Below are 27438 nucleotides of genomic sequence, written 5' to 3'. Positions count from 1 at the left end.
CATAGTTTCTTCATTTCTTCTAGTTCACCAATTCTTTCTTAATTTCTGTATAAACTGTTTAACATGCCCATGGAGCTGTTAATTTTAGTTAGTGCCTTTTCATTTCCAGAAGTTACTTCTGATTATCTGTTTAAAAGCTTAATGGTTAGTTTCAATATGATCTTGTTTCTTAAGAATTATAACTTCTATTATGTTTGATCTTCATTTTTGACATATGAGAATGCCCCTTACTTTTGTATACCCAGCTATACATCTGAAAGGAATTTTGCTATATTTTACCCAACATTTCTAAGTTCTCAGTAATATAAAGTGTTTCAGGATATCTTGTTTTACCCATTGTTTTTCTTCTCCAATTATTCTTATTAGTCACATGTTAAGTCTCCTATGCCTTTATATAGTTTCTCATTTTATGTTTTTGGTCCATGCTTTGAGATCTTCCAGTTCACTAATTTGGGTGAATAGGGAAAAATAATGATATAAAGAGGCAGAATGTCACCTTTGGTGCTCTACTTGAATCTCAGATGCACTTTTTAAAGGTAAAATTCAAAGGTTCCACGATAGCTTCCACACTAGTTCTATTTCATTGAGTACATAATTTGATGATTCTTATCTCCTGTCTCTGGTTGCTATGCCCCTTCAACTGAGTTGTTATCTTCCATTTTCACACTGTTGCACTTAGATCTCCCTACTATGAATTTTAAATGATGAGATCCCTGCAGGTGTTGTAAGGCAAAGATCCCTCTAAGCACACTGATCTGTAGTACAAAACTTAGCATGCTGTAAGTCCTGAAGCCAGCATCCTAGCACTCCAATATCCTTACACTCCCACAACTTCAGGACAGGGAAAATTCATCCCATCAATTCAGGTACCTCTTGGCATTCTGGTGGTAACTTAAATAGAAGCCAATGTTAATATTCCTTGGAAGACAGAGACAGAGGAGAGGAGAGAGAATGGGAGGCAGAGATAGCTGAGATCAAAACATCTCTTAAAATTTGCTGCTTTTTAGTCTTTACCTTAGGCTGCTAACATAATTCTTCACCTGTTTGTCATTCCCATGGGAGAGAAAAAATCCCTCACGAGTTGCCATTTTTCTCTACTGGTACCCCAACAGAACATCAAGACTCATTTGTACACACAAGAGCCAACATTTTGGCAGAAGAGAGCCAAATAGCTTGGAGTTGAGAGTAGATGAGGAGGAAGCTTTCTTTTTGAACTGCTGTATCCCCAGAATCTGCACCACTACCTTTAACTAACAGACAACTGGCTCTGCCAGATAAACTAGACTAATTTCAGCTAGTCCAAAAATGAAAGACACTATTAGGTTAAACAACTGTCAACATGTAACAGGCCTATAACAAACAACTAATAGCATGTTTATTCATGTAACTACCAACAGTGCTTTTTAAATTTATTTATTTATTTATTTATTTTTGGCTGCACTGAGTCTTCATTGGTGCACGCAGGCTTTCTCTAGTTGCAGCGAGCGGGGGCTACTCTTCATTGCTGTGTGCGGGCTTCTCATTGTGGTGGCTTCTCTTGTTGCGGAGCACAGGCTCTAGGTGTGCAGGCTTCAGTAGTTGTGGCACGTGGGCTCAGTAGTTGTGGCTCACGGATTCTAGAGTGCAGGCTCATTAGTTGTGGCACACCGGCTTAGTTGCTCCACGGCATATGGGATCTTTCCAGACCAGGGCTCGAACCTGTGTCCCCTGCACTGGCAGGCACTTAAGCACTGTGCCACCAGGGAAGCCCAACAGTGCCTTTTAGAGTGTGATTATCTTGGAGAATTCATCCAGAAGTTACATTGTTCGAAGTTAAGACATTAAACAAACATACTTGGTTGAGAAATTTTTATTTCCACAGTAAACATTAAATAGTATGTGCTTTAAAATTTTTAGAAGCTAAAATTATTATAGTTTTAGTATGGTATAGCATTGGGCATTCTGATCATCTGTTTGAACCATTTGTTAGAATTCTGTTCTGCGAATAACTGTAATTAAGCCACCTCCATGAAGGAACAGTTTGGCTTTCTATTCATGGCTTTCTATTCAAGCATATATCAAAGGTAGGGTTTCTCAACCTTATATGTCTTTTTATTTTGGAAAATTTTAAGATTTACAGAAAAGTTGAAAAGATAGTACAGAGAGTTCCCATATATAATTCACCCAGCTTCCCCATATGTTAACGTCTTACCTAATCATGGTACATATGTCAAAACTAAGAATCAACATAAGTACAATATTATTAATTAAGCTACAGACTTTATTTAGATTTCACCATGACCTTTTTTTCTGTTCAGGATCCAGTCCAGAATACCACTTTACATTTAGACTTCTCTGGTTTGTAGCAGTTTCCCATCCCTTGTTTTTCATGCCTTTTAACAGTTTTGAAGAGTATTGGTTAAGTATTTTGTAGACTGTCTCTCAATCTGGGGGTGTATGATGTTTTCTCACGATTAGACTGAGGTTATTTATGTTTTAGAAGAGTGTCACAGAGATGAAGTGCCCTTCTCATCATATTACATCAGGGAATACATATCAACATGACATATGACTGGTGATGTTAACCTTATTCAATAGTGAAAAAGAGTCAAGTTTTGCTATTCTTTGGAAGTTAGCCAGTAAGTCCATCCCTCACTCAAGGAGAGGGGATTTAAGTTCCATCTTCAGGAGGTGGGAATAGCTGCATATATTATTTAGAACAGACTTCTCAATATTTGTGATAGATGTCAAGCCTATCTCCAGTTCAGTTGACAATTAAAAGTGTATGGATTATCTCCCAACCTGTATCCTAGGTACTTACAGAAATTATAAACTCAGTGTTAGAAGAGACTACCCCACCCAGACTTCAGATTAGCTTCATCCATGAACCCAATTCAGATTCACTATCAAACGACTCCTCCATACACAAATGAGATGCTGACTTTGGGTGATATCTCATGTTTCAACAGTTTTAAAGATGATTCTCTTAGATTTTGTTTTTTTTCCCAACAGAATAAAACATTTATTGTCTTCTGAAATGAAATGAAGCCTGTGATTTGGCTGCAATTCTGGAGGGCTTTCCTGGGCTCAAGGCATCCTCTCATTCCAGGACTCAGGCTAAAGCAGCAGCCTTTCTTTTCCATGCTGTTCTCATGGAAGAAGACAAGAATGAAAGAGGCCAAAGTAAAGGAAGTGAGCACATTCAAAGTTTCTGCTCACAAGTGGCAAATATAGTGTTTGTCCACATTCTAGTGACCCACTCCAGTCCTGTGTCCAGCATGTCAGTGGGGGAGCCTGGGAAACACTCCAAGTCAGGTGGCAAGGGCTGTTGATGAACGATCTTCATCACTTATTGTGTGGGAGGGAGCAGGTGGTGAGCGTGAATGGGAGCTAGGGCAGGACCACACGTGCAGACTCCTCTTTCAAGGAACTGGACATTTAAAAAAGTGGAGATGGTGGGACTTCCCCAGTGGTCCAGTGGTTAAGACCCCTGCCTTCCAATGCAGCAGGGTGCGGGTTCAACCCCTGGTCAGGGAGAGAAGATCCCACATGCCTTGCAGCCAAAAAAACCAAAACATAAAACAGAAGCAATATTGTAACAAATTCAATAAAGACTTAAAAAATGGTCCACATCAAAATAAAATAAAATAAAACAAAGAAGTGGAGATGTGGTTAGTTGTGAGGATGAACCGTAGATCAAGTTTGAAGTTTTTTAATGGAGGAGGCTTTTCTGCATAGAAGTTGAAGACACAGAGAGAATATGGTAAAATAACTTAATTCTTTTAGGCTACATTCTTTGAGAAGTTACTTGGTGTGGCCATTTTACATTTGTCATCTTATCAGTATTCAACAGCTTCATGAGGCAGGTACTATTATTATTTTTGTTTTACCAACGAGGAGAGTGAGGCCGATATTATATAACTTGCTTAGTCACAGAGTAAGTGGAGTTGTACTTCACCCTAGTAGATGGACTGTAGTCTTTCCTTATTACTTATTTACTATATAAAGATGGTAGAAACATGTTCTTCTCCTCCCCTTCTCCCGCCACATCCAAGAAATCCAATTCGCATGTAGGTGGTACTTTGCATGTCCCGGGGTAGATGGCAAATGTTTGAGATCATTGAAAGGCATGGGGTAAGCTCATCCTGCTCACATGGACATTTTGCCCTCCTAACTGACCCCAGGTATGCTAAAAGTGTTGGGCAGCTTCACAATGAATGCACTGGGCTTTTGGTAAGGCTTTCTGCATCTCTGCTAGATGTGGTCAAAGTAACCAGAACTCCTGGCGACTGCATCCAGATGTTGCCTTTAGTCAGTCTTGGAGCTCGTCAGCTCGTCCAGATGAATGTTTCCGTTCCACCAAGGAAAAGCGTATGTTGGCAGCCAGTGCCAAGCAGGGAGAAACAGGGAGGATCCCCAAAACGAACAGTTTGAGCAGCTGCCAGGAATGTCCCCCCAAATCCCCTCCCGGGGCCAGTGAGCCATGAGCAGTGGGCTCCTCGCAGCCATCCTGGCACAACGTCGTGGCGGTGGCCTTCTCTTAGGTTTTTAGATATATAATCAAACTACCTATAAACAATGACACCTATTTCCTGCTACTGATTGTGTTTTGTTTCAAATCTTGAATAATAATTATTAGTAATGATTAGGTTATAGTAGAAACATCTGATTGCTGTTTGAATACTGCTAGTGCTTCATTTTTATATTTGGTGTCAGCTATTTATGATACCTTATAATGAAGAAATATTCTACCTTTATCAAAACTGCACATCAAATTGTACCTCTTACATTTTTGTTAACTATTTAAATTAACATATAGCAATATACTGTGACCTCTTTACAACTATTACATCATTTATCCTTAAAACTCAATGAGGGAAGCAGTATGATTTCACTCATTTATAGGGTTAAAAACTGAGACTCAAAGATGTTTCTAAACCACTCAGAAAACATGTGGCTAATCTAGGATCCAAACCTAGGCAGCCCAACTTAAGCCGATGAACTACTTGTATTTTATCAACCAGTTATCTCTATTAACCATCAAGCTGTACATGCTTTCTTTTAAGTGTTATTTTTTGACTACTAAATTTAACTTCATAGTCACATTGATAGGAATAATTTGAATTGTGTAGGTAAGCAGTTAAACTAACACTAAATTTCAGTGTTAGCCTTAGTCCTTTTGCTCCATCATTGCTCCAATAAATAACTCCTCATTTTAACTAATCGGTCATTGATTTTACTTAATCCAACTCCATTAATAATATAAATACTGAAAATTCTAAAGATTTTAAAGGTGCTTTTTATATTTATAGTTTTTCAAACAATTTTTTGTTGAAAAAGTGTTTCAATATGTAACATTCACATGATTAAAATATTTACATGATCTACATCCATCTTTGTTTCTACCAACGCCCCATTAGAAGCCACTGTTCTTGATTTCTTATTTCTTATGAATTCTACTAGACTTTCTCACTACAAATATAAGTATTATATTCTCATATTCTCTTCTTTATACAAAAATAGCATTAATACATACCCATCTATACTATTTTTATAATCTTTTAACAATATAGCTGTGATATCTGTATATATAGTTATCTCATTGGTTTTGTTTATAACTGCATAGTACTCTATTTAATAAATGAACTATAACTTATTAACAAATCCTCTATTAATAGAAATTTAAGATTTCTTGTAACATTTACTATTATAAACAAAACAACAATGAATAACTCTGAATAGCCATCATTTCACATATGTGCAAGTGATGAACTAGTGGGTTAAAAAGTATATGTATTCGTAATTTTGACAGACATTGATCAAAATTAATGAATTGCACTACACGTAGGGTTATACTAATTTATGCTCCAGTTAGCAATGTGTGAGATGCTTGCTGTTCCCACAACCTTGCTAACAGAGGTGGATGCTGAATTTTGATATTTCTATCGATCTAATGTGTGAAAAATGATGTCTTACTTTAGTTATAGATTATATTTCCCTTATTACAAGAAGAAATCAGCTCTTTTCATATGTTTATGTGCCACGTGTAATTTCCCTCTACAAGCTGTTCATTTATATCCTTGCCTATTTTTCTACTGGGTTGTCTTATCAATTTCTAGGGAAAGCTATGAAAGTTATCATGTAAAATCCTTTTGATTTACTGTTTCTATATTAATTATGAAAATTATCATTTTGTACATTCATATTTTTGCCCTTTCTTGAGTTGCTTAATGGTGATGTATCCATTTCTATCATGATTTTTAAAATGATTGTCTTCTAAATCATTAATTCCTACTTTCCTATTTATTATTCCCATTTATTGTTATTCTTTATCTTTTACATTTTAATTCTTTTTTTCTCTATTTCTTTTCTATTGGTCTACAGCTATGATAATCCTCTAAGCACTTCTTTAGCTGTCTCCCACAGGTTTTCTGAAGTTGTTTTCTAAAAATTCTGCAATTTTAGTGTCCATTTCTCTTTGACACAAAAATCGTTTAATAAATTTTAAATGTCTAGGTAGAAGAAACTTTGGTTTCTGATTTTGTTCCTATTTTCTAATTTTACTGCATGTTAGCAAGAGAATCTTGCCTGTTTTGTCTCTATGTTTTGGAATTTTTCTTTGATGCCTACTACACCATGTCAAATTTTCATGCATGTTCCATGAGCACTTGAAGTTATATTCTTTATCAATATGGTACCAACTTCAAGCTATATTAATCAGATTTACCTTATTATTTAGATTACTCTCTCTTTTGCCTTTTTATGGACTGGGGTGAATTAAAATTTGTTTTAATGTTTTAAACTATTAGTGATTATTTCTCCTGTAATTTCTGTTTCATGAAAGTTTCAACTTTTAATGTTATAAAGTATCTTTGTTTATATTGTTTACTGCTTTTTTGGCTTGAATTCTAATTTGTCCAATATTAAGATCATGATTCCTGCTTTTTTTTCATTTGTATTTATGTAGTATAGTTTTACTCATCCTTTTATTTTCAGTACTTTTACATTTATTTTATAGCAGATATGTTTGGTGTTCGATATGTCACATTTTGTTATGCTTCCTAAATTTTATGGATTTTTTAAAACTTCCATTACATGTATTGTTCTCAGTTTTAATCATAGTTTTTAAATATTTTGTCAGCATTACAGTTTTAACTGCTTATCTTTGTAACTGTAAAGAAATAAGAAGTCCTCTATGTGTTTAGGAAGTGTATTTCCCTACTCTGAGCAAGGATAAAATCAGCATATTTACTCAAATTTTCCTCTCTCTTAAGCCATCCAATTTTATTCAATAGGCCTGCGTTTCTAATTTGTCAGCTTACATAGATATCCTTTGACTCTCTGAACTTTGTCTACTTGCCTCCTTTCCCTAGTCCTTTCTCAATTCATTATAATGGTAGCATTTCTACCTTATTAGGGCATACAAAAAGGGAATTCCAGTCTGTTACTCTAATTCAAACACTTGTCTTAGTCTTACTGTTAAATTAATTCAGTATTCACCAGTAGTACTTGGCTGTAGTCTGTCCAGTCAATCCTAATTGGCTGAACTTAATCCCCCAGCAATTTTCTCAAGAATTATTCAGAAAAACAGTTCCTTATACGGTTAAAAATTGTTTGGCAGCACCCTTTTTATTTAAAGGATACTTTGGCTTCCATTTTCTTCACTTGAGTATCTACATTTTCTATATTGAAAGTTGTCATAGAGAAGTCTAAGGCCAGACAATTTTTCTCCTTTAATTTGTGCACTGCTGAAAAAAGAACTTTTTTTTTTTTTTACTTATATTTAAATCCAATAGTATACACTTTCATACTGACCATTTCAGGAAAATTTTTCCTGGTACACAAGTATGCCCTTTTAATACTGATGGCAAAATCTATATTAGGACCTCAATGAATTACAGCTTTAAATATTTGTTTAGTTACATTGTCTGCTTTTCTTATTTGGAAACTCCATTTATGCCATTTTTGGAATTTCTGTGCCTTCTGTATCAATCATTTTCTCTTTAATCCTTCTGAACACTCATATATTCATCCACACACATTATTTGCTTTGTTTTCATTTTTATCTTCTGTGTATCTTACTATGTTATCCACAGAGTTTCTCTTCCTTGAGTGTCTTCCAATTCCATTTTTGTGTGGTAGTTTTTTCCACCAATTTTTTTCAAAATTTTCTTAGCTCATGATTCAACATTTCAGTGATATTCTACCAGTTCTTTCAACTTCTTGAAATTCTGTTTAGTAGCTGCCCTTTCTCAGAAGCAATTCATTTATTTCTTACTTTTTAAACTTATGGTCAAGTTTTTAATCAAACTTATTGTGTACTCCATAGCAGTATTTTCCAGTGACTGTTCTTCATGTACTGGTTAGTTTTGTTTATCTTTTCCACATTTCTATATTTTAAAATGTGTTTTCTTGACAATTTTTAAGAACTTGCATATAGGGTTAGAATCCTTTATTAATTATTCCCAGTCAATTTCCTTTACTTAACCAAAGTTACATGAGTGATCATTATCTCTTCTTGTTAATGGTGCATATGCTCTCACTCGCAGTATTCTATCACCTAGTACACTTATAGTTCCTCAGATGCATATTACTCTTTTCTACAATCCTGGTTTTGTTGAACTACTCTCTCTCTCTCTCTCTCTCTCTCTATATATATATATATATATATATATATATAAAAAAATATATATATATATAATATTTCTGTTCTCTCTTACTTAACCACTGATTTGGTACCAAAATGAAAATAATATCTACTCTTCTAGACTATTTAGCATGTTAGAGATGTTTTACCTGAATGTTGTGCAGTTTTCATCAGTGTTACCGATAAACTCTTGGTAAATCAAAATACCAAAAAAAATTAGCAATTCTAAAGTTCTGAGAGGAACCCCACCTATCATTACTAAACGGCAGTACTACTTTCCTGGGCTCATTTGTATAGAAAATGGATTTATACAAGACTATTCATGCACAGGACAACACAGTATGGAAAACATTCATTGTATCAGCAGGTGATTTTTAAAAGCATCTAAATTCTGGACTTTGGGTGAAAAAAGAGATATTATAGGATCTTCAAATCACAATAAGCCTCAACGTTAGAAAAGAATACAGACAGACATTAAATACTGACTTAGCATGTGAGCAAAAGAGTAGGTCTCAGGGAGACCTCAATTTCCCTGTGTCAAGCAAGTTTTCTTTGAAATCATATCCCTATGTGTTTTATTTTATTTGATGAAATATTTTATTATATCCTTAAAAGAACAATATTTTCTTTCCAATAGGCCAACAGGAATAAACCATATTACTTAAATGTGATTTTGTTCTATAAACTACTATTAAAAACCATTCTTTCTGGGGCTTCCCTGGTGGCGCAGTAGTTGAGAGTCCGCCTGCCAATGCAAGGGACACGGGTTCGTGCCCCAGTCCGGGAAGATCCCACATGCCGCGGAGCGGCTGGGCCCATGAGCCATGGCCGCTGAGCCTGCGCGTCTGGAGCTTGTGCTCCGCAACGGGAAAGGCCACAACAGTGAGAGGCCCGCGTACAGCAAAAAACAAACAAACAAACAAACAAAACGATTCTTTCACAAAATATTTTTACAACTTTTACCACAAGAAGTTATTATTTTCTATTGTAAGATCATTCCAGTCAAATTCACGTGTTACAAACCTAGTAGAAATACAGTTTCAGTAGATATTTCTACAATTCATTGTGAAAAACATCAACTTACTTGTGACCTAAATGCTTCAGAAAGTATCCCAGAACCTTCAGAGCTTGAACCCAAATACTTTCACTTTTAGAGGCCAATAATTTGTAGATTACCCTAAAATATATAGAAATAAATGATATTTTGAGCACTTACGAATATTAAAAATATAAGCACTATATACTTTAAAATAAACTATAAATATATAAAACATAAAAGACCTCTCAGGTTTTTAAAATTCTTTGAAAAAGTTGAAAATAAGCACATTAAATTTCTTTAAATTTGGACTTCAAATACATCCTCAAAAGGACAGTGTGATTGGTTGTTCATAAGTATTTCCTCCCAGCACACTAAACAACACTTTCAATTTTAAGATCCATGCTTAGTTAAGCCACATTTCCTCTTCTATTTGAGTTTCCCCTGACATTCGTACTTAATGACCTTTTTTCTTGGTTATGGCTAAACGGACCATGGGTACCTACCTGCTGAATTATTTTTCTTTTCTGAGAATTTGGAATGAGTTCTGAGAAACAATATCTAGTCTTTGTTGGGCTCTTGAATTAGGAAATGATTTAAAAGAGAAACTATAGGACAGCCTTGTTTTGTTCACAAAGGTTAGTCTATATACAGAAGGAATAAAGCAGCTATACAGGAAGTCGCAGAAGAAGCAAACTTGTTTCTTCATAGATTTCCAATTCTTGGTTCCTACCCTAGTGTGTTTCTACAATAAACTAACACATGACCTAACTTACACAGTCACTTCAAATCCTATATAACAGCAGGGATATATTCATTATAATACTTATATGTACTTCAAAATTTTTATCTCATTTTTTTCAAAAAATAAAAACAAATATTTTTTCTATAAGGTAGAAGGGGGCAATAATAACTACATTCTTTTGCAACTAATTCTACAATTTAAGAAGGTTCTCTGACGGTGGCTGTGGTGACTATAAAATTAGGGTGTGCTTTATTCTATTAAATATCTTTGTAAAACTTAAAATGCCATTTTATATTTTGAAGTGAAGTAATATAGTCTGAACACAAAAACAGGTAAGAGAAGATGCAGTATGATTTTCCTTTCACTTCAGTGACATTAACAGAGGGGAACAAATAACTGAAAGTTAATGGCATCTATTTTATTTAAAGTAACTTAGACTTTAAAAAATAAAATAATACATTGTTGATAATACTTTTTAAAAATTATACTACTGAAGAATACATTATGAGAAGAAGTAAACTCTACAGTGATTATTTCCTTCAGAAGATAGTGTTTTGCAAAACCCTCAAGTTCTTAAATGAATATAAATTTACATTGAAATATATTTTCAGAACTTTTAAGGACCAACAACAGTAATGAAAGAAAGACAAATATGACAATAGAAAAATTATACATGTCAAAGAAATATTCAGGAAATCATAACAAAGAACATTCAACAGTTTTCAATCTTGAAAACCAAAACAAAACCTCACAGCATAAAAATATGACTATACTCAGATATGTAATCAGAAACTCCCACAGAATTCCTATTCTCTAGGAATAACTGAGTTAAAGGGGTAAAAAGGTATAAGATCCACCTTAGATCAACAGAAATTATGATTTAATATTTGAAATATGAAATCATCTAAGGCCATCAGACATCTGTGCTACATAGGATTTTTTTCACAACCAGACAAGTATTTCTTACAAAACCCAAGATAAAGTATGAATAGGAAATTTACTGACAAATCAATTAATGACTGTTTACTTACAATATAATAATACAGGTGAATCCTAATTCATTTGCCCCAGCTTACTATATTCAGCCAGAAAATGATCTAAACTATGTGAAAAAAGAAATTACCTATTCTTTTCTCTAAAGATTTTCAGATATAAAAATATTACATTTTTTTATGTTCAGGTCAGTATCACCACAAGGTCTTCCTTAAGTCCAGTTAAAATATTAACAGAATTAAATTAAGTTCATTCTTTGTGTTCATTTCTTAGCATGCTTGAATTATAATTAATCAAAAATTTCCCCATACATAACTGTCACCCTTTAGTATCTATTTTCTAGGGTACAGAATTTAAAATTTTATATCTAATAAGCCTATTTTTTCCATATTCTAAACCAGAGCCTACATCCTCTACATTCTTTTTAAGTGGAAAAACTAAAGCAGCACATTTTCCACGTTTGTGATTGTTTTGAACACACTGGTAACAATGTGACATGTTCAGCTGGTGTCAACCATGAGCAACAAGGCCTTTGTACTTATTGTGCTCAATCTTTTCATGTTATACAGTTAAGATACTATTTCAGTCCTCTAAAGAGCTTACCAAATAGCACTCTCTCGTAAGATCATTATTTCCAGTGTGTCAAGGAAAGCAGGATTCTATTTTTGCATTTCACCATATTAACCAATCGAAGGTTGGTATCATTCATAAGGGTAATGAGTATATTTTTAATTGATTTCTTAATTAATCAGTTAATATAATAAAAGAAGCAGGTACGAGGATCTAAGTTCCAGGATACTAAGTGTTCAATCTAAATATAATTTAAGGAGAATGAGTGTAATTGTTTGTATTATATCATTAGGTTGAGCCATATGAAATTGCCTTTATTTGGTAAAGTCACTTAAGTTTTCAGCAATTTCATACAGTTCAACCTCACAATAAAACATATTTGTAGTTGTTAATAATTAAATGTACAATCTTCTTATTTAAATAGATTAGCAACCCAATGGGTTGTAAACTCAAAGGTAAGAGTGGTGTCACAAGTTAGATATCCACATAGAAATAAAGTGATTGCTTCTCTGATTTGAAAAGAAAGTCCTTCAAGACTAGAAAGTTGTTATTTGCTGATATAAATGGCCAAGTAAAAGAAGCACTAATAAAGTCCCTTGACATTTAATAATATATTATTTCCAAACTCTTTTTATAACCTGTGGAAGTTCACTGAGGTACACATGGCATAACCTAGATTTCTTATTTATTCAAATAACTCAGACTCCAGAAAAATAATAAGGGAGACTCCTTAAGGGGCTAGGTTTTAGGTTTAAGTTAATAAGAATATTAACCAAGAAACTATGTTTTACTTATCTACATAATTACTTTACAATCACCATAAGTAAAGTTAGTTTTCAAATTTGGCTTCTTGTTCCAAAATATTTCATCTCCATCATTCCCATCATACTGCCACTGTCCTAGCTCGTCATCTCTAACACTGATGAATAAAATAATCTCTCTACTGATCTTGCTACATCAGTTTTATCTATCTCCAACTCATTTTCCACACTGCTGATTGTAAATCTAGCAAAATGGAAATCTGAGCAAATCAGCTGTGTATTCAAAATTCTTTAGTTTTCATCACCAATAAAATAAAATCTGAACTTCTTACCATTATATGGATCTTTCAAACCTGGCCACTATCTAGCTCTTGAGTCTAAACTCATAGACTTTTCTTGAACTCTCTTTTGTCGAAATATACCATGCTCTCTCATCTTCTTGCCAAAATATTTGCTCTTCCCACTACTTAAAATGTCTTTACTACAGCAACAACAATATAATTACTCTTCTTGAGACCTGAGACCCATTTTCTATACACTTGATCAGTTCCCTTGAGTATTAGAAGATTAATAACAGCTTTCTCCATCTATTCCCTTCTTATGTGTAAGATTTTGCTATATACACTCAAAAGTTAACTCAATAGGGATTATTCTGGGAAGCACAGCTGTACTCAATTAAAGCCTACTAATAGCACTAATATTATAAACATACCTTATTCCATTTCTTTGATCAAACGCTGGTATCATTGAGGCTGGGTGTTCTGACATTAAAGCCACTAGTAACTGTAACACATCATGAATATTTTCATCCTGCATAATAAGGATCAGCAATATTTATTTAGTTATAAATGTTTTCTAACGCATTGAATAAAATTATTAAAATAGAAGACCCAGACCATGTCCTACCTCATGCATTGTAAGCAGGTAATTTAATATACTCTGAAGTTCATCTTCCTTGACCCCTCGATCCTAATTTTTTTAAAAATTAATTAATTTAAAATTAAAACTTTAATTAAAGACAGCCATCAAAATGATCACTTCAAAATAAAATATGGACAACTTAAAAGCAGTGATGCTTTAATTAAAATATCTAGATACCTCATAATTCATAGACTATATTATTTCAAGGTAAATAAGTACATATTTAGAAAATTGTACCTATTCTTCTAAAGTTGCTAATGTTTGACTGACTTTACTATAAAAATTATATTTTGATCATCTAAATATATTAATATTACTATTTTCTAAACATGTATTCTTTTCTTAAAATAATGCAAATTACCATAAAACTTTACAATATTAATTGCTGTGCATTTTACCTTTATTTTCTATTTATCTTAATCTTTTAAAAATCCTAATGTGATAAAAATATATAAGTCTTCTCAAACAGGAACACAGATCATTTTCTAAAATGAAATCTTCATGCTCAATTTTTATGTATATATGTTCCTTGTCTATTTCTGCTACACCCCTTAGGATAGAACACCTCAAAGAGTATTAGCACAAAGTGAAGTTCAACAAAAGTTAATACTAAGATTTACAGAATATTGAAAGCAATTCATGAATTAAAGGTTGTAAAACTAATTTTACAATAATGATTTAAACTCTGCCAAAACATTCTTTTCATGTAATATACTGCAATTTTGAATTACATAAAACTGTTTTACCTTTAATATAAGCTGTTTCAGGAAAAGTAACATAAATGCCCGTAGTGATATAATTTCTTTTTGTGATGGCCGGGGACCATCTAGAATAAAACAGAAAATAAAAAGAAACAACAAACAATAAAACCCCTCATTATTATTACTTAATAATAAGCTTAATGCAATTATGTTGTGATATTATGGAATACTTTAAGTTATATTCATTATAATTATCATATTTCTTAGTATTAATTCTGTACAATTTCAATAATAGAGAATACAAATATTATTTTCAGATTTTTGGCAATTTCAAATTTTTTACTAAATGTCAGATCTGCGGGAAAGAATTACTTTTTAAAAATTATATTACTATTCATTGATAAATAAATAATATCAGGTCTTTACATGGATACATTTCCGTACTTTTATTAACTTAATAGGTTCCCTTTTCCCCCTCAAATCCAAGTTTTCCCAATATTTCTTCCACCTTCTTCTTACCTGTCTATATTTAAAATCATTCTCCATTTTCATCCGCACATTATAGAACAAACCATAGAAAAGTGACACTCTACGTAATTATTTGTTTTGAAGCTTTTTTCTTCTATGACACTTATATACACAAAATACATATTATTATGACACTCAATAAATGCTTGAGTCAATAAATGAAATAAGCATGAACAGTTACAGTGTACATATCATTTCCAATAGAACACCTAAATTTCAAAGTAAATAAGTGCAAATATTTAATTACCAATAAAAATGAGAATATGCCATGATATATATGTAATATATAATATGCAGTAATGAAATTATACCTTTAAGAAACATAGCTAGAACCATGAAGTCCTTAAACATCAAGCCTTACTTGAAGCAACCCAGATTTATATAGCTTCTGTATAAGTTTTAATCTATAATCCTTTTATGTATAATTTATAGCATCTGCTTATTCACTCCACAAATATTTACGTGTAGATTATTACACATCAAAACAAATTAGCCCTTAATCCATTTTATCTACTCTTGGGAAAGAAATCTCTTTCCCATTTCTGCATTTGTTGCCCTACTCCTGTCAATAGTGTACAAAGTACTCTTTCCCTCCTTACCAAAACTTGCTATTATTTTTGTTTTTTTTAATATTTTCATTGTGAAATACAGTACACATACAGAAGATATACATTTACAACTTAATGAATTATTATAAGATGAACACCTGTATAACAACTTCTTAGGTCACAAAACTGAACACTGACAGCAGCTTGGCAGAGAAACCTATCAACCCTTGGTGTGTAGGTAAAGGAGCTGCGCAGAGTGGAGGGTGAGGTCCTGATTTATATCATATGCAGTAAATAAATACTCCCTCCATGACTGATTTCAAGTTCACACCACCAATGGTTTGACAACCATCTCATCAAATATCTAATAATTGGTGGTGGCACCAGTCTGCTCCAGCATACAATAAAGGCTCACCCTACCCAGCTCTCAGCTTTGAGCCACATCCCCCCTCCTGATCACATCCCCCACACCATCTCCTTAGGGACAGCACCATTATTTCAGTAATAATTTCCTTACTTTTATTTATAATTTGGCCACCACTTAATGAAATTGGACAAGTGTTATGCTATCTTTGTGCATAAGTGTTTCTTATTGTTAGGATGAGGACAAAAGCTCTTTGTGATAGGATATTTTGTGAGGATTAAATGGAAACATATGTAAAGGAATCAGAATAGTAACTGGTCCATTTTAATTGTAAGCACTCAGTATACGTACTACTGTCATATATTGATATTACACAATGTAAATAACAAAGGAGTAAAGCACAGTAAAAAATAAAGAGCACAGTAAAAAATAATAAAGACTCAAGAAAAGGTATAATAAACATAAAATTGAAGATGGGGTTATCTCTACGCCTGGAAATGGGATAAATGTCTGACCGAGGATAGATATACACAGGCTTATGGTAATATTCTATTCCTTAAGCTTGGTGATACTCATAAAAGTCTACCTTTGTAAATGTATGTATACATTTGTACCTTTGTAAATGTAAATTATACATTTACATATATAATACCACTTTGTGTTTGTGATATATTCAGAATAAGTCTTTAAAACACCTATAATATGAATTACCTATGCATATAAATCTGTAAGTCTGTGTTTGAGCAGACAAATAGAGGTGAAAAAATATATAAGACTGGTAATACTGGCTCCTTGGGAAAGTATTAACTTTTTTTTTTTTTTTTTTTTTAATTTTTTTTAGTATTAACTTTTTAATCACAAATCTTTACATTATTTCACGGGCTACCAAGATCATGTACTACTATGAGATTTTTAATATAAATAAATGTTTTTACACTGAATCATATATAAAAATTTCAGAGACAGGGGGACGAGGGGAAGATGGCAGAAAAGTAAGACGCGGAGATCATGTTCCTCCCCACATATACACCAGAAATACATCTACACGTTGAAAAGCCCCTACAGAACACCTACGGAACGCTAGCAGAAGACCTCAGACCTCCCAAAAGGTAAGAAAGTCCGCACGTACCTGGGTAGGGCAAAAGAAAAAAATAAACAGAGACAAAAGGATAGGGATGGGACCTGCACCAGGGGGAGGGAGCTGTGAAGGAGGAAAGGTTTCCACACACTAGGAAGCCCCTTCGCGGGTGGAGACTGAGGGAGGCGGAGGGGGAAAGCTGCAGAGCCACGGAGGAGAGCACAGCAACAGGGTGTGGAGGGCAAAGTGGAGAGATTCTCGCACAGAGGATTGGTGCTGACCGGCATTCACCAGCCCGAGAGGCTTCTCTCCTCACCCGCCGGGGCGGGCGGGACTGGGAGCTGAGGCTCAGGCTTTGGTCGGAGCGCAGGGAGAGGACTGGGGTTGGCGGCGAGAACACAGCCTGCAAGGGGTTAGTGCACCATGGCTGGCCGGGAGGGAGTCCGGGGAAAAGTCTGGACCTGCCGTATAGGCAAGAGACTTTTTCTTCCCTCTCTGTTTCCTGGTGAACGAGGAGAGGGGTTTAAGAGCACTGCTTAAAGGAGCTTCAGAGACGGACGCAAGCTGCGGCTGAAAGCGCGGACACCAGAGATGGACATGAGACGCTAAGGCTGCTGCTGCCGCCACCAAGAAGCCTGTGTGTGAGCACAGGTCACTATCCACACACCCCTTCCGGGGAACCTGTGCAGCCCGCCACTGCCAGGGTCCCAGGATCCAGGGACAACTTCCCCGGGAGAATGCACGGCGTGCCTCAGGCACTGCACTCCATGCCTCTCCCTCCCCCCAGCCTTATTGAGCCACAGTCCCCGAAGCAGCTGCTCCTTTAACCCTGTCTTATCTGACCGAACAACAGACGCCTTCCAGCAACCTACACGCAGAGGCGGGGCCAAAATCAAAGTTGAGCACCGGGAGCTGTGAGAACAAAGAGAAAAGGAAATCTCTCCCAGCAGCCTCAGAAGCAGCAGATTAAAGCTCCACAATCAACTTGATGTACCTGCATCTGTGGAATACATGAATAGACAATGAATCATCCCAAACTGAGGAGGTGGACTTTGAGAGCAAGATTTATTTTTTCCCCTTTTCCTCTTTTTGTGAGTGTGTATGTGTATGCTTCTGTGTGTGAGATTTTGTCTGTATAGCTTTGCTTCCACCATTTGTCCTAAGGTTCTATCCGTCTGTTTTTTTGTTGTTGTTTTTTGTTTGTTTGTATTTTCTTTAAAAACAATTTTTTTCTTAATAATTTTTTATTTTAATAAATTTTATTTTATCTTCTTTCTTTCCTTCCTTCATTCCTTCTTTCCTTCCTTCCTCCCTCCCTCCTTTCTTCCTTCCTTTCTTTCTTTCTTCCCTTCTTTCTTTCTTTCTACTTTTTCTCCCTTTTATTCTGAGCTGTGTGGATGAAAGGCTCTTGGTGCTGCAGCCAGGAGTCACTGCTGTGCCTCTGAGGTGGGAGAGACAACTTCAGGACACTGGTCCACATGAGACCTCCCAGCTCCACATAATAATATCAAATGGCGAAAATCTCCCAGAGATCTCCATCTCTACACCAGGACCCAGCTTCACTCACCGACCAGCAAGCTACAGGGCTGGTCACCCTATGCCAAACAACTAGCAAGACAGGAACGTAACCCCACCCATTAGCAGAGAGGCTGCCTAAAATCATAATAAGTCCACAGACACCCCAAAACACACCACCAGATGTGGACCTACCCACCAGAAAGACAAGATCCAGCCTCATCCACCAGAACACAGGCACTAGTCCCCTCCACCAGGAAGCCTACACAACCCACTGAACCAACTTTAGCCATTGGGGACAGACACCAAAAACAACAGGAACTATGAACCTGCAGCCTGCAAAAAGGAGACCCCAAACACAGTAAGATAAGCAAAGTTAGCAGACAGAAAAACACACAGCAGATGAAGGAGCAAGATAAAAACCCACCAGACCTAACAAATGAAGAGGAAATAGGCAGTCTACCTGAAAAAGAATTCAGAATAATGATAGTAAAGATGATCCAAAATCTTGGAAATAGAATAGACAAAATGCAAGAAATATTTAACAAGGACCTAGAACAACTAAAGATGAAACAAGCAAAGACGAACAGCACAATAAATGAAATTAAAAATACTCTAGATGGGATCAATAGAAGAATAACTGAGGCAGAAGAACGGATAAGTGACCTGGAAGATAAAATATTGGAAATAACTACTGCAGAGCAGAATAAAGAAAAAAGAATGAAAAGAACTGAGGACAGTCTCAGAGACCTCTGAGACAACACTAAACGCACCAACATTCGAATTATAGGGGTTCCAGAAGAAGAAGAGAAAAAGAAAGGGACTGAGAAAATATTTGAAGAGATTATAGTTGAAAAGTTCCCTAATATGGGAAAGGAAATAGTTAAACCAGTCCAGGAAGCACAGAGAGTCCCATACAGGATAAATCCAAGGAGAAATACACCAAGACACATATTAATCAAACTGTCAAAAGTTAAATACAAAGAAAACATATTAAAAGCAGCAAGGGAAAAACAACAAATAACACACAAGGGAATCCCCATAAGGTTAACAGCTGATCTTTCAGCAGAAACTCTGCAAGCCAGAAGGGACTGGCAGGACATATTTAAAGCGATGAAGGAGAAATACCTGCAACCAAGATTACTCTACCCAGCAAGGATCTCATTCAGATTTGATGGAGAAATTAAAACATTTACAGACAAGCAAAAGCTGAGAGAGCTCAGCACCACCAAACCAGCTTTACAACAAATACTAAAGGAACTTCTCTAGGCAAGAAACACAAGAGAAGGAAAAGACCTACAATAACGAACCCAAAACAATTAAGAAAATGGGAAGAGGAACATATATATCAATAATTACCTTAAATGTAAATGGACTAAATGCTCCCACCAAAAGACACAGACTCGCTGAATGGATACAAAAACAAGACCCTTATTTATGCTGTCTACAAGAGACCCACTTCAGACCTAGAGACACATACAGACTGAAAGTAAGGGGATGGAAAAAGATATTCCATGCAAATGGAAACCAAAAGAAAGCTGGAGTAGCAATTCTCATATCAGACAAAATAGAATTTAAAATAAAGACTATTAGAAGAGACAAAGAAGGACACTACATAATGACCAAGGGATCGATCCAAGAAGAAGATCTAACAATTGTAAATATTTATGCACCCAACATAGGAGCACCTCAATACATAAGGCAAATACTAACAGCCATAAAAGGGGAAATCAACAGTAACATATTCATAGTAGGGGACTTTTAACACCCACTTTCACCAATGGACAGATCATCCAAAATGAAAATAAATAAGGAAACACAAGCTTTAAATGATACATTAAACACAATGGACTTAACTGATATTTACAGGACATTCCATCCAACAACAACAGAATACACATTTTTCTCAAGCGCTCATGGAACATTCTCCAGGATAAATCATATCTTGGGTCACAAATCTAGCCTTGGTAAATTTAAGAAAACTGAAATTATATCAAGTATCTTTTCTGACCACAACACCATGAGACTAGATGTCAATTACAGGAAAAGATCTGTAAAAAATACAAACACATGGAGGCTAAACAATACACTACTTAATAACGAAGTGATCACTGAAGAAATCAAAGAGGAAATAAAAAAATACCTAGAAACAAATGACAATGGAGACACGATGACCCAAAACCTATGGGATGCCGCAAAAGCAGTTCTAAGAGGGAAGTTTATAGCAATACAATCCTACCTTAAGAAGAAGGAAACATCTCGAATAAACAACCTAACCTTGCACCTAAAGCAATCAGAGAAAGAAGAACAAAAAGAACCCCAAAGTTAGCAGAGGGAAAGAAATCATAAAAATCAGATCAGAAATAAATGAAAAAGAAATGAAGGAAACGATACCATAGATCAATAAAACTGAAAGCTGGTTCTTTGAGAAGATAAAAAAAATTGATAAACCATTAGCCAGACTCATCAAGAAAAAAAGGGAGAAGACTCAAATCAATAGAATTAGAAATGAAAAAGGAGAAGTAACAACTGACACTGCAGAAATACAAAGGATCATGAGAGATTACTACAAGCAACTCTAAGCCAATAAAATGCACAACCTGGAAGAAACGGACAAATTCTTAGAAATACACAACCTGCCAAGACTGTACCAGAAAGAAATAGAAAATATGAACAGACCAATCACAAGCACTGAAATTGAAACTGTGATTAAAAATTTTCCAACAAACCAAAGCCCAGGACCAGATGGCTTCACAGGCAAATTCTATCAAACATTTAGAGAAGAGCTAACACCTATCCTTCTCAAACTCTTCCAAATTATAGCAGAGGCAGGAACACTCCCAAACTCATTCTACGAGGCCACCATCACCCTGATACCAAAACCAGACAAAGATGTCACAAAGAGAGAAAACTACAGGCCAATATCACTGATGAACATAGATGCAGAAATCCTCAACAAAATACTAGCAAACAGAATCCAACAACACATTAAAAGGATCATACACCATGATCAAGTGGGGTTTATTCCAGGAATGCAACGATTCTTCAATATATGCAAATCAATCAACGTGATACACCATATTAACAAATTGAAGGCGAAAAACCTTACGATCATCTCAGTAGATGCAGAGAAAGCTTTCGACAAAATTAAACACCCATTTATGATAAAAACCCTCCAGAAAGTTGGCATAGAGGGAACTTTCCTCAACATAATAAAGGCCATATATGACAAACCCACAGCCAACATCGTCCTCAATGGTGAAAAACTGAAAGCATTTCCACTAAGATCAGGAACAAGACAAGGCTGCCCACTCTCACCACTCTTATTCAACATAGTTTTGGAAGTTTTAGCCACAGCAATCAGAGAAGAAAAGGAAATAAAAGGAATCCATATTGGAAAAGAAGTAGTAAAGCTGTCACTGTTTGCAGATGACGTGATACTATACATAGAGAATCCTAAAGATGCTACCAGAAAACTAATAGAGCTAAGCAATGAATTTGGTAAAGTAGCAGGATACAAATTTAATGCACAGAAGTGTCTGGCATTCCTATACACTAGTGATGAAAAATCTGAAAGTGAAATCAAGAAAACACTCCCATTTACCACTGCAACAAGAAGAATAAAATATCTAGGAATAAACCCACCTAAGGAGACAAAAGACCTGTATGCAGAAAATTATAAGACACTGATGAAAGAAATTAAAAGATGATACAAATAGATGGAGAGATATATCATGTTCTTGGATGGGAAGAATCAACATTGTGAAAATGACTCTACTACCCAAAGCAATCTACAGATTCAATGCAATCCTTATCAAACTACCACTGGCATTTTTCACAGAACTAGAACAAAACATTTCACAATTTGTATGGAAACACAAAAGACCCCAAATAGCCAAAGCAATCTTGAGAACGAAAAATGGAGATGGAGGAATCAGGCTCTCTGACTTCAGACTATACTACAAAGCTACACTAATCAAGACAGTATGGTAGTGGCACAAAAACAGAAATATAGATCAATGGAACAGGATAGAAAGCCCAGAGATAAACCCATGCACATATGGTCACCTTATCTTTGATAAAGGAGGCAGGAATGTACAGTGGAGAAAGGACAGCCTCTTCAATAAGTGGTGCTGGGAAAACTGGACAGGTACATGGAAAAGTATTAGATTAGATCACTCCCTAACACCATACACAAAAATAAGCTCAAAATGGATTAAAGACCTAAATGTAAGACCAGAAACTATCAAACTCTTAGAGGAAAACATAGGCAGAAGACTCTATGACATAAATCACAGCAAGATCCTTTTTGACCCACCTCCTAGAGAAATGGAAATAAAAAAAAAAAATAAACAAATGGAACCTAATGAAACTTTAAAGCTTTTGCACAGCAAAGGAAACCATGAACAAGACCAAAAGACAACCCTCAAAATAGGAGAAAATATTTACAAATTAAGCAACTGACAAAGGATTAATCTCCAAAATTTATAAGCAGCTCATGCAGTTCAATAACAAAAAACCAAACAACCCAATCCAAAAATGGGCAGAAGACCTAAATAGACATTTCTCCAAAGAAGATATACAGACTGCCAACAAACACGTGAAAGAATGCTCAACATCATTAATCAAACAAATGATTTGCAAATGAAATGCAAATCAAAACTACAATGAGATTTGCAAATGATTTGCAAAATGAAATGCAAATCAAAACTACAATGAGATATCATCTCACACCAGTCAGAATGGCCATCACCAAAAAATCTAGAAACAATAAATGCTGGAGAGGTTGTGGAGAAAAGGGAACACTCTTGCACTTCTGGTGGGAATGTGAATTGGTACAGCCACTATGGAGAACAGTATGGAGGTTCCTTAAAAAACTACAAATAGAACTACCATATGACCCAGCAATCCCACTACTGGGCATATACCCTGAGAAAACCATAATTCAAAAAGAGTCATGTACCAAAATGTTCATTGCAGCCCTATTTACAATAGCCCGGAGATGGAAACAACCTAAGTGTCCATCATCGGATGAATGGATAAAGAAGATGTGGCACATATATACAATGGAATATTACTCAGCCATAGAAAGAAACAAAATTGAGCTATTTGTAATGAGGTGGATGGACCTAGAGTCTGTCATATAGAGTGAAGTAAGTCAGAAAGAGAAAGACAAATACCGTATGCTAACACATATATATGGAATTTAAGGAAAAAAAAATGTCATGAAGAGCCTAGGGGTAAGACAGGAATAAAGACACAGACCTACTAGAGAATGGAGTTAAGGATATGGGGAGGGGGAAGGGTAAGCTGTGACAAAGTGAGAGAGTGGCATGGACATATATACACTACCAAACGTAAAATAGATAGCTAGTGGGAAGCAGCCGCATAGCACAGGGAGATCAGCTCGGTGCTTTGTGACCACCTAGAGGGGTGGGAGGGAGGGAGATGCAAAAGGGAAGAGATATGGGAACATATGTATATGTATAACTGATTCACTTTGTTATAAAGCATAAACTAACACACCATTTTAAAGCAATTATACTCCAATAAAGATGTAAAAAAAAAAAAGAAAATTTCAGAGACAAAAGTGTGAAATCACAGTCCAAGGAAAAAGATTCTACTTCTCATGGTTAGTGCACACATGCATAATACTTCTATGAAAAGCTAGTGTAGTACATATTATCTTTAAAATGTTCTTAAAAGAAAGCATTATTTTGGTCAAATTAGTATTGAAAAAATTGTAATATAGAAAACTAAGTGTTTCAAAACCTCACATTCCACTAAATAACAAAATTAATTTCAGATAGATTGAAAAGTTAAATCAAAAAGATTAAAGAGAACAGGGGCTTCCCTGGTGGCGCAGTGGTTGGGAGTCCGCCTGCCGATGCAGGGGACACGGGTTCGTGCCCCGGCCCGCGAAGATCCCACGTGCCGCGGAGCAGCTGGGTCCGTGGGCCATGGCCGCTGAGCCTGTGCGTCCGGAGCCTGTGCTCCGCAACAGGAGAGGCCATAAAAGTGAGAGGCCCGCGTACCGCAAACAAAGAAACAAAAAAAGATTAAAGAGAACAAATTAATTAAAAGATAGATTAAAAAGAATAAATTAAACTATAAAGAAAAAGAAATGATACATCAAGGGCATGTAATGTACAACATGATTACTGCAGATAATAATTCTGTATTGCATATTTAAAAGTTGCTTTGAGACTAAATTTTAAAAGTTCTTATCACAAGAAAAAAAATAAACAAATTTAACGATGTACAGTGACAGACTGAATTATTGTGGTGATCATTTCTCAATGTATACAAATATCAAATCATTACATTATACACCCAAAACTGATATGTTAATTATCAAGTATACCTCAATTAAAAAAATTTTTTAAACTTTTTTAAAAAGTATAAAATTCAGTGAAAAGAAAAAGAAATACTCTTCCACTTTGTCAGTTTTTTAAAAATTATATTTATTTGTTTTCTTCCCTCCCCTCTCCTTGAGATAGCCAGAGCCAGTGGGACCCAAGGGCACAGGGACCTGCGGAAGCAGCAGAGGCCAAGGAGACACAAGGGGCTGGAAAGGGCCAAGGAGGCAACTAAGTCTGGCAGGATTTTCAGGGTCAGGGTGAGGAGACAACAGAGGCCAGTAGTATGGTCAGTGGTAAAGAAACAATAAGGGCCAAGGAGGTGAAAAGGACCATTTTATGTCAGAACCGAAGATGGTCAGAGCCAACTGGCAATGTCAAAGCTTAGAAGGTGATGGTGCATGGGTAAGAATGTGGGTTTCATAAAGTAGAATAAGTAAATATATTAAAAACTATTAAAGATAATGGTAGCCAGATTTCTAAATATTGAAGGAAGAAAGTTGTAAAAATAATCAATTTGAGGCTAGACTGACACATGTGGTTTTGGATTGGGATTGAATATACTTGTGTGAACTCATGGTTATTAATACAGATAGATCAGTTTAGATGTATGCATATACATATATATGTATTTGCCTTTAAGCTTATATTTCCTAGATCTGTCCAACAAGAATGCCTAGAAGCAATGATACCCAAAGAGCAATAAACACAATAAGCACACCTATCACCCAGATCTTGGTTTCTTAAAACCATATCTACAAAACAAACCAGGGCTTCTGAGATAAGGAAAATAAAAGATGAACCAAAAATATCCTACACCAGAAAGCAAGGAAGTACAAAAAATTTACGGACATTTGTCATAAAGACCCAAGACTCATGTGAAGGGGCTCCTATTGGCCAAATCCGGTACAACTTGAACATCAAAATAAATAAGGATACAACTCAGGGGATAGCCTCTACACTAAATCCATGCAGCCACTGTTTTTTCTTTAAGTTTCACCAGAACAAACCACAGCCATTCACTTACGTACTGTCTGTGGCTGTTTTTGCAATACAGTGCAGAGCTGACCACTTATAGTGGAGATCTACGGCTCCTTAAGCCTATTTTTACTGCCTGGCCCTTCGCAGAGGAAGTGTGCCAACTGTTGATATAATACCAAATTAAACAGGAATCCATGAAATTTACACTGACACTAAGAAATGAACAAATAAATTAGTAAATGGAAGAGAAAAACAACTTCTTTGTTACCGCAGAATTCAAACTAATAAATATCTCAGAAAATGTCGCCATTTGGCAGCCATCACAGTAAAGATCAATTCTGACAAGAGTCAATGAACTAAAGCCAGTGGGCAAAAGTTTGTTGAAGAACAGGATGTTTATATAGTCTCAATGTACTTCTCCACCAGATACTTAAGATTACAGAGGAGAAAGTGGAATTTTACAGTAAAGAACCGTGGCAGACACCAAAAGTTAACATCACTAGTAAAATAATAAGACAACTCAACATCGTGTGCCTCTTGTAATGATAACATTGAGACAGAATTGTTATGACTTCTGTGTGATTCCTTCTAAAAATGAAACACCTAAATTATCATGAGCAAATATCAAATAAATGCAGATTAAAGGACATTCTAAAAAATTGTATTCTTCAAAAATGTCAGGGCCATGGAAGACAAGGAAATACTAAAATAAGTATTCTAATCGAAGAATATTACGGTGACAAGGCAACCAAATGTCACGCATGATCCTCGACTGTGATTCAGAGAAAGAAGAAAGACTTTTTTTTCTAGAATGGATATTATTGGTAAAATGGGTTAAATTTGAATGGGAGCTTTGTATGAGATGATAGTATTGTATTAATGTTAATTACCTGATTTTAATGGTTGCTCTTCATTAACTCAAGAGAGTGCCCTTACCTTTTAGGAAATAAATATTGAAGTATTTAGCAGAAATAGGGCATCATACCTATAATTTATTCAGGAAAAAATGCATATGTTTATATACATGTTTATATTTACACAGAAATAAAATGGTAAAATCTAAATGGTAAGATATAAAATATTGGGAAATACGGTGGGGGTATATAAGAATTCTTTGTACAATTCTTGCAACTTTTCTGTAAATTAGAAATTAATTTTTTGAAGCAGAAATAAATATTTGTGAACGTATGATTTGTCTAGAGTAGAGAAAACTCTATCAGAGTGTAATTGTAAAAACTAGGGCTCTGAGTCAGGCAGACATGATTCAAATTTTAGTTCTGTTACTTTGTACCAACTTTCAGTTTCCTAAAATGCAAAATGGGAGTGGTATTAGCAATGCAGTTATATATAGATATAGCCCTATGTGTATGTGTAAATATGTGTATATATATATTTATATATATAAATACATTACATGTAAATGATTAAACAAAATTAACATGTAGGGTGCTTAGCATAGATTCTAACTCATGTTAAGTATTCAGTTAATTTTAGGCATTCTTAAGTCTAAAAGCAATGGGAAAAAAACATAAATGACAGAATATAAACCCAAGTGTGAATGACACAATTTTAAAAGGCCATCAGTAAAATGAAAGACAATGTAAGCTAATAAATGAATATTAGAATAGTAAAATGTTATTTTACCCTATCAAAAGGATTTTTATAAAATGGTAATTGCTATTACGAGTATGCCGAGAAAAAAAGCACACTAA

At 35.1% G+C, this 27438-nt stretch overlaps 1 protein-coding gene across 7 annotated transcripts in view; it reads right to left on the bottom strand.

Moving 5' to 3' along the window:
- The window catches only part of NBEA (neurobeachin), a 620064-nt gene that overhangs the window by 453747 nt on the left and 138879 nt on the right, over positions 1 to 27438 (bottom strand). For all 7 annotated transcript variants that reach the window (XM_032611436.1, XM_032611437.1, XM_032611439.1 and 4 more), the window contains exons 14-17: positions 14399 to 14478; positions 13638 to 13700; positions 13444 to 13541; positions 9711 to 9803 (exon numbers count right to left, since the gene is read on the bottom strand). In XM_032611436.1, coding sequence (XP_032467327.1) covers positions 9711 to 9803; positions 13444 to 13541; positions 13638 to 13700; positions 14399 to 14478 — 334 coding nt within the window. The remainder of the gene's footprint in view (positions 1 to 9710; positions 9804 to 13443; positions 13542 to 13637; positions 13701 to 14398; positions 14479 to 27438) is intronic.

The sequence above is a fragment of the Phocoena sinus genome, chromosome 18 (genome assembly GCF_008692025.1).
Source record: "Phocoena sinus isolate mPhoSin1 chromosome 18, mPhoSin1.pri, whole genome shotgun sequence".
Taxonomy (NCBI): domain Eukaryota; kingdom Metazoa; phylum Chordata; class Mammalia; order Artiodactyla; family Phocoenidae; genus Phocoena; species Phocoena sinus.
Note: the sequence above shows the minus strand (reverse complement) of the source record. Positions and strands in the feature narration are given on the sequence as shown.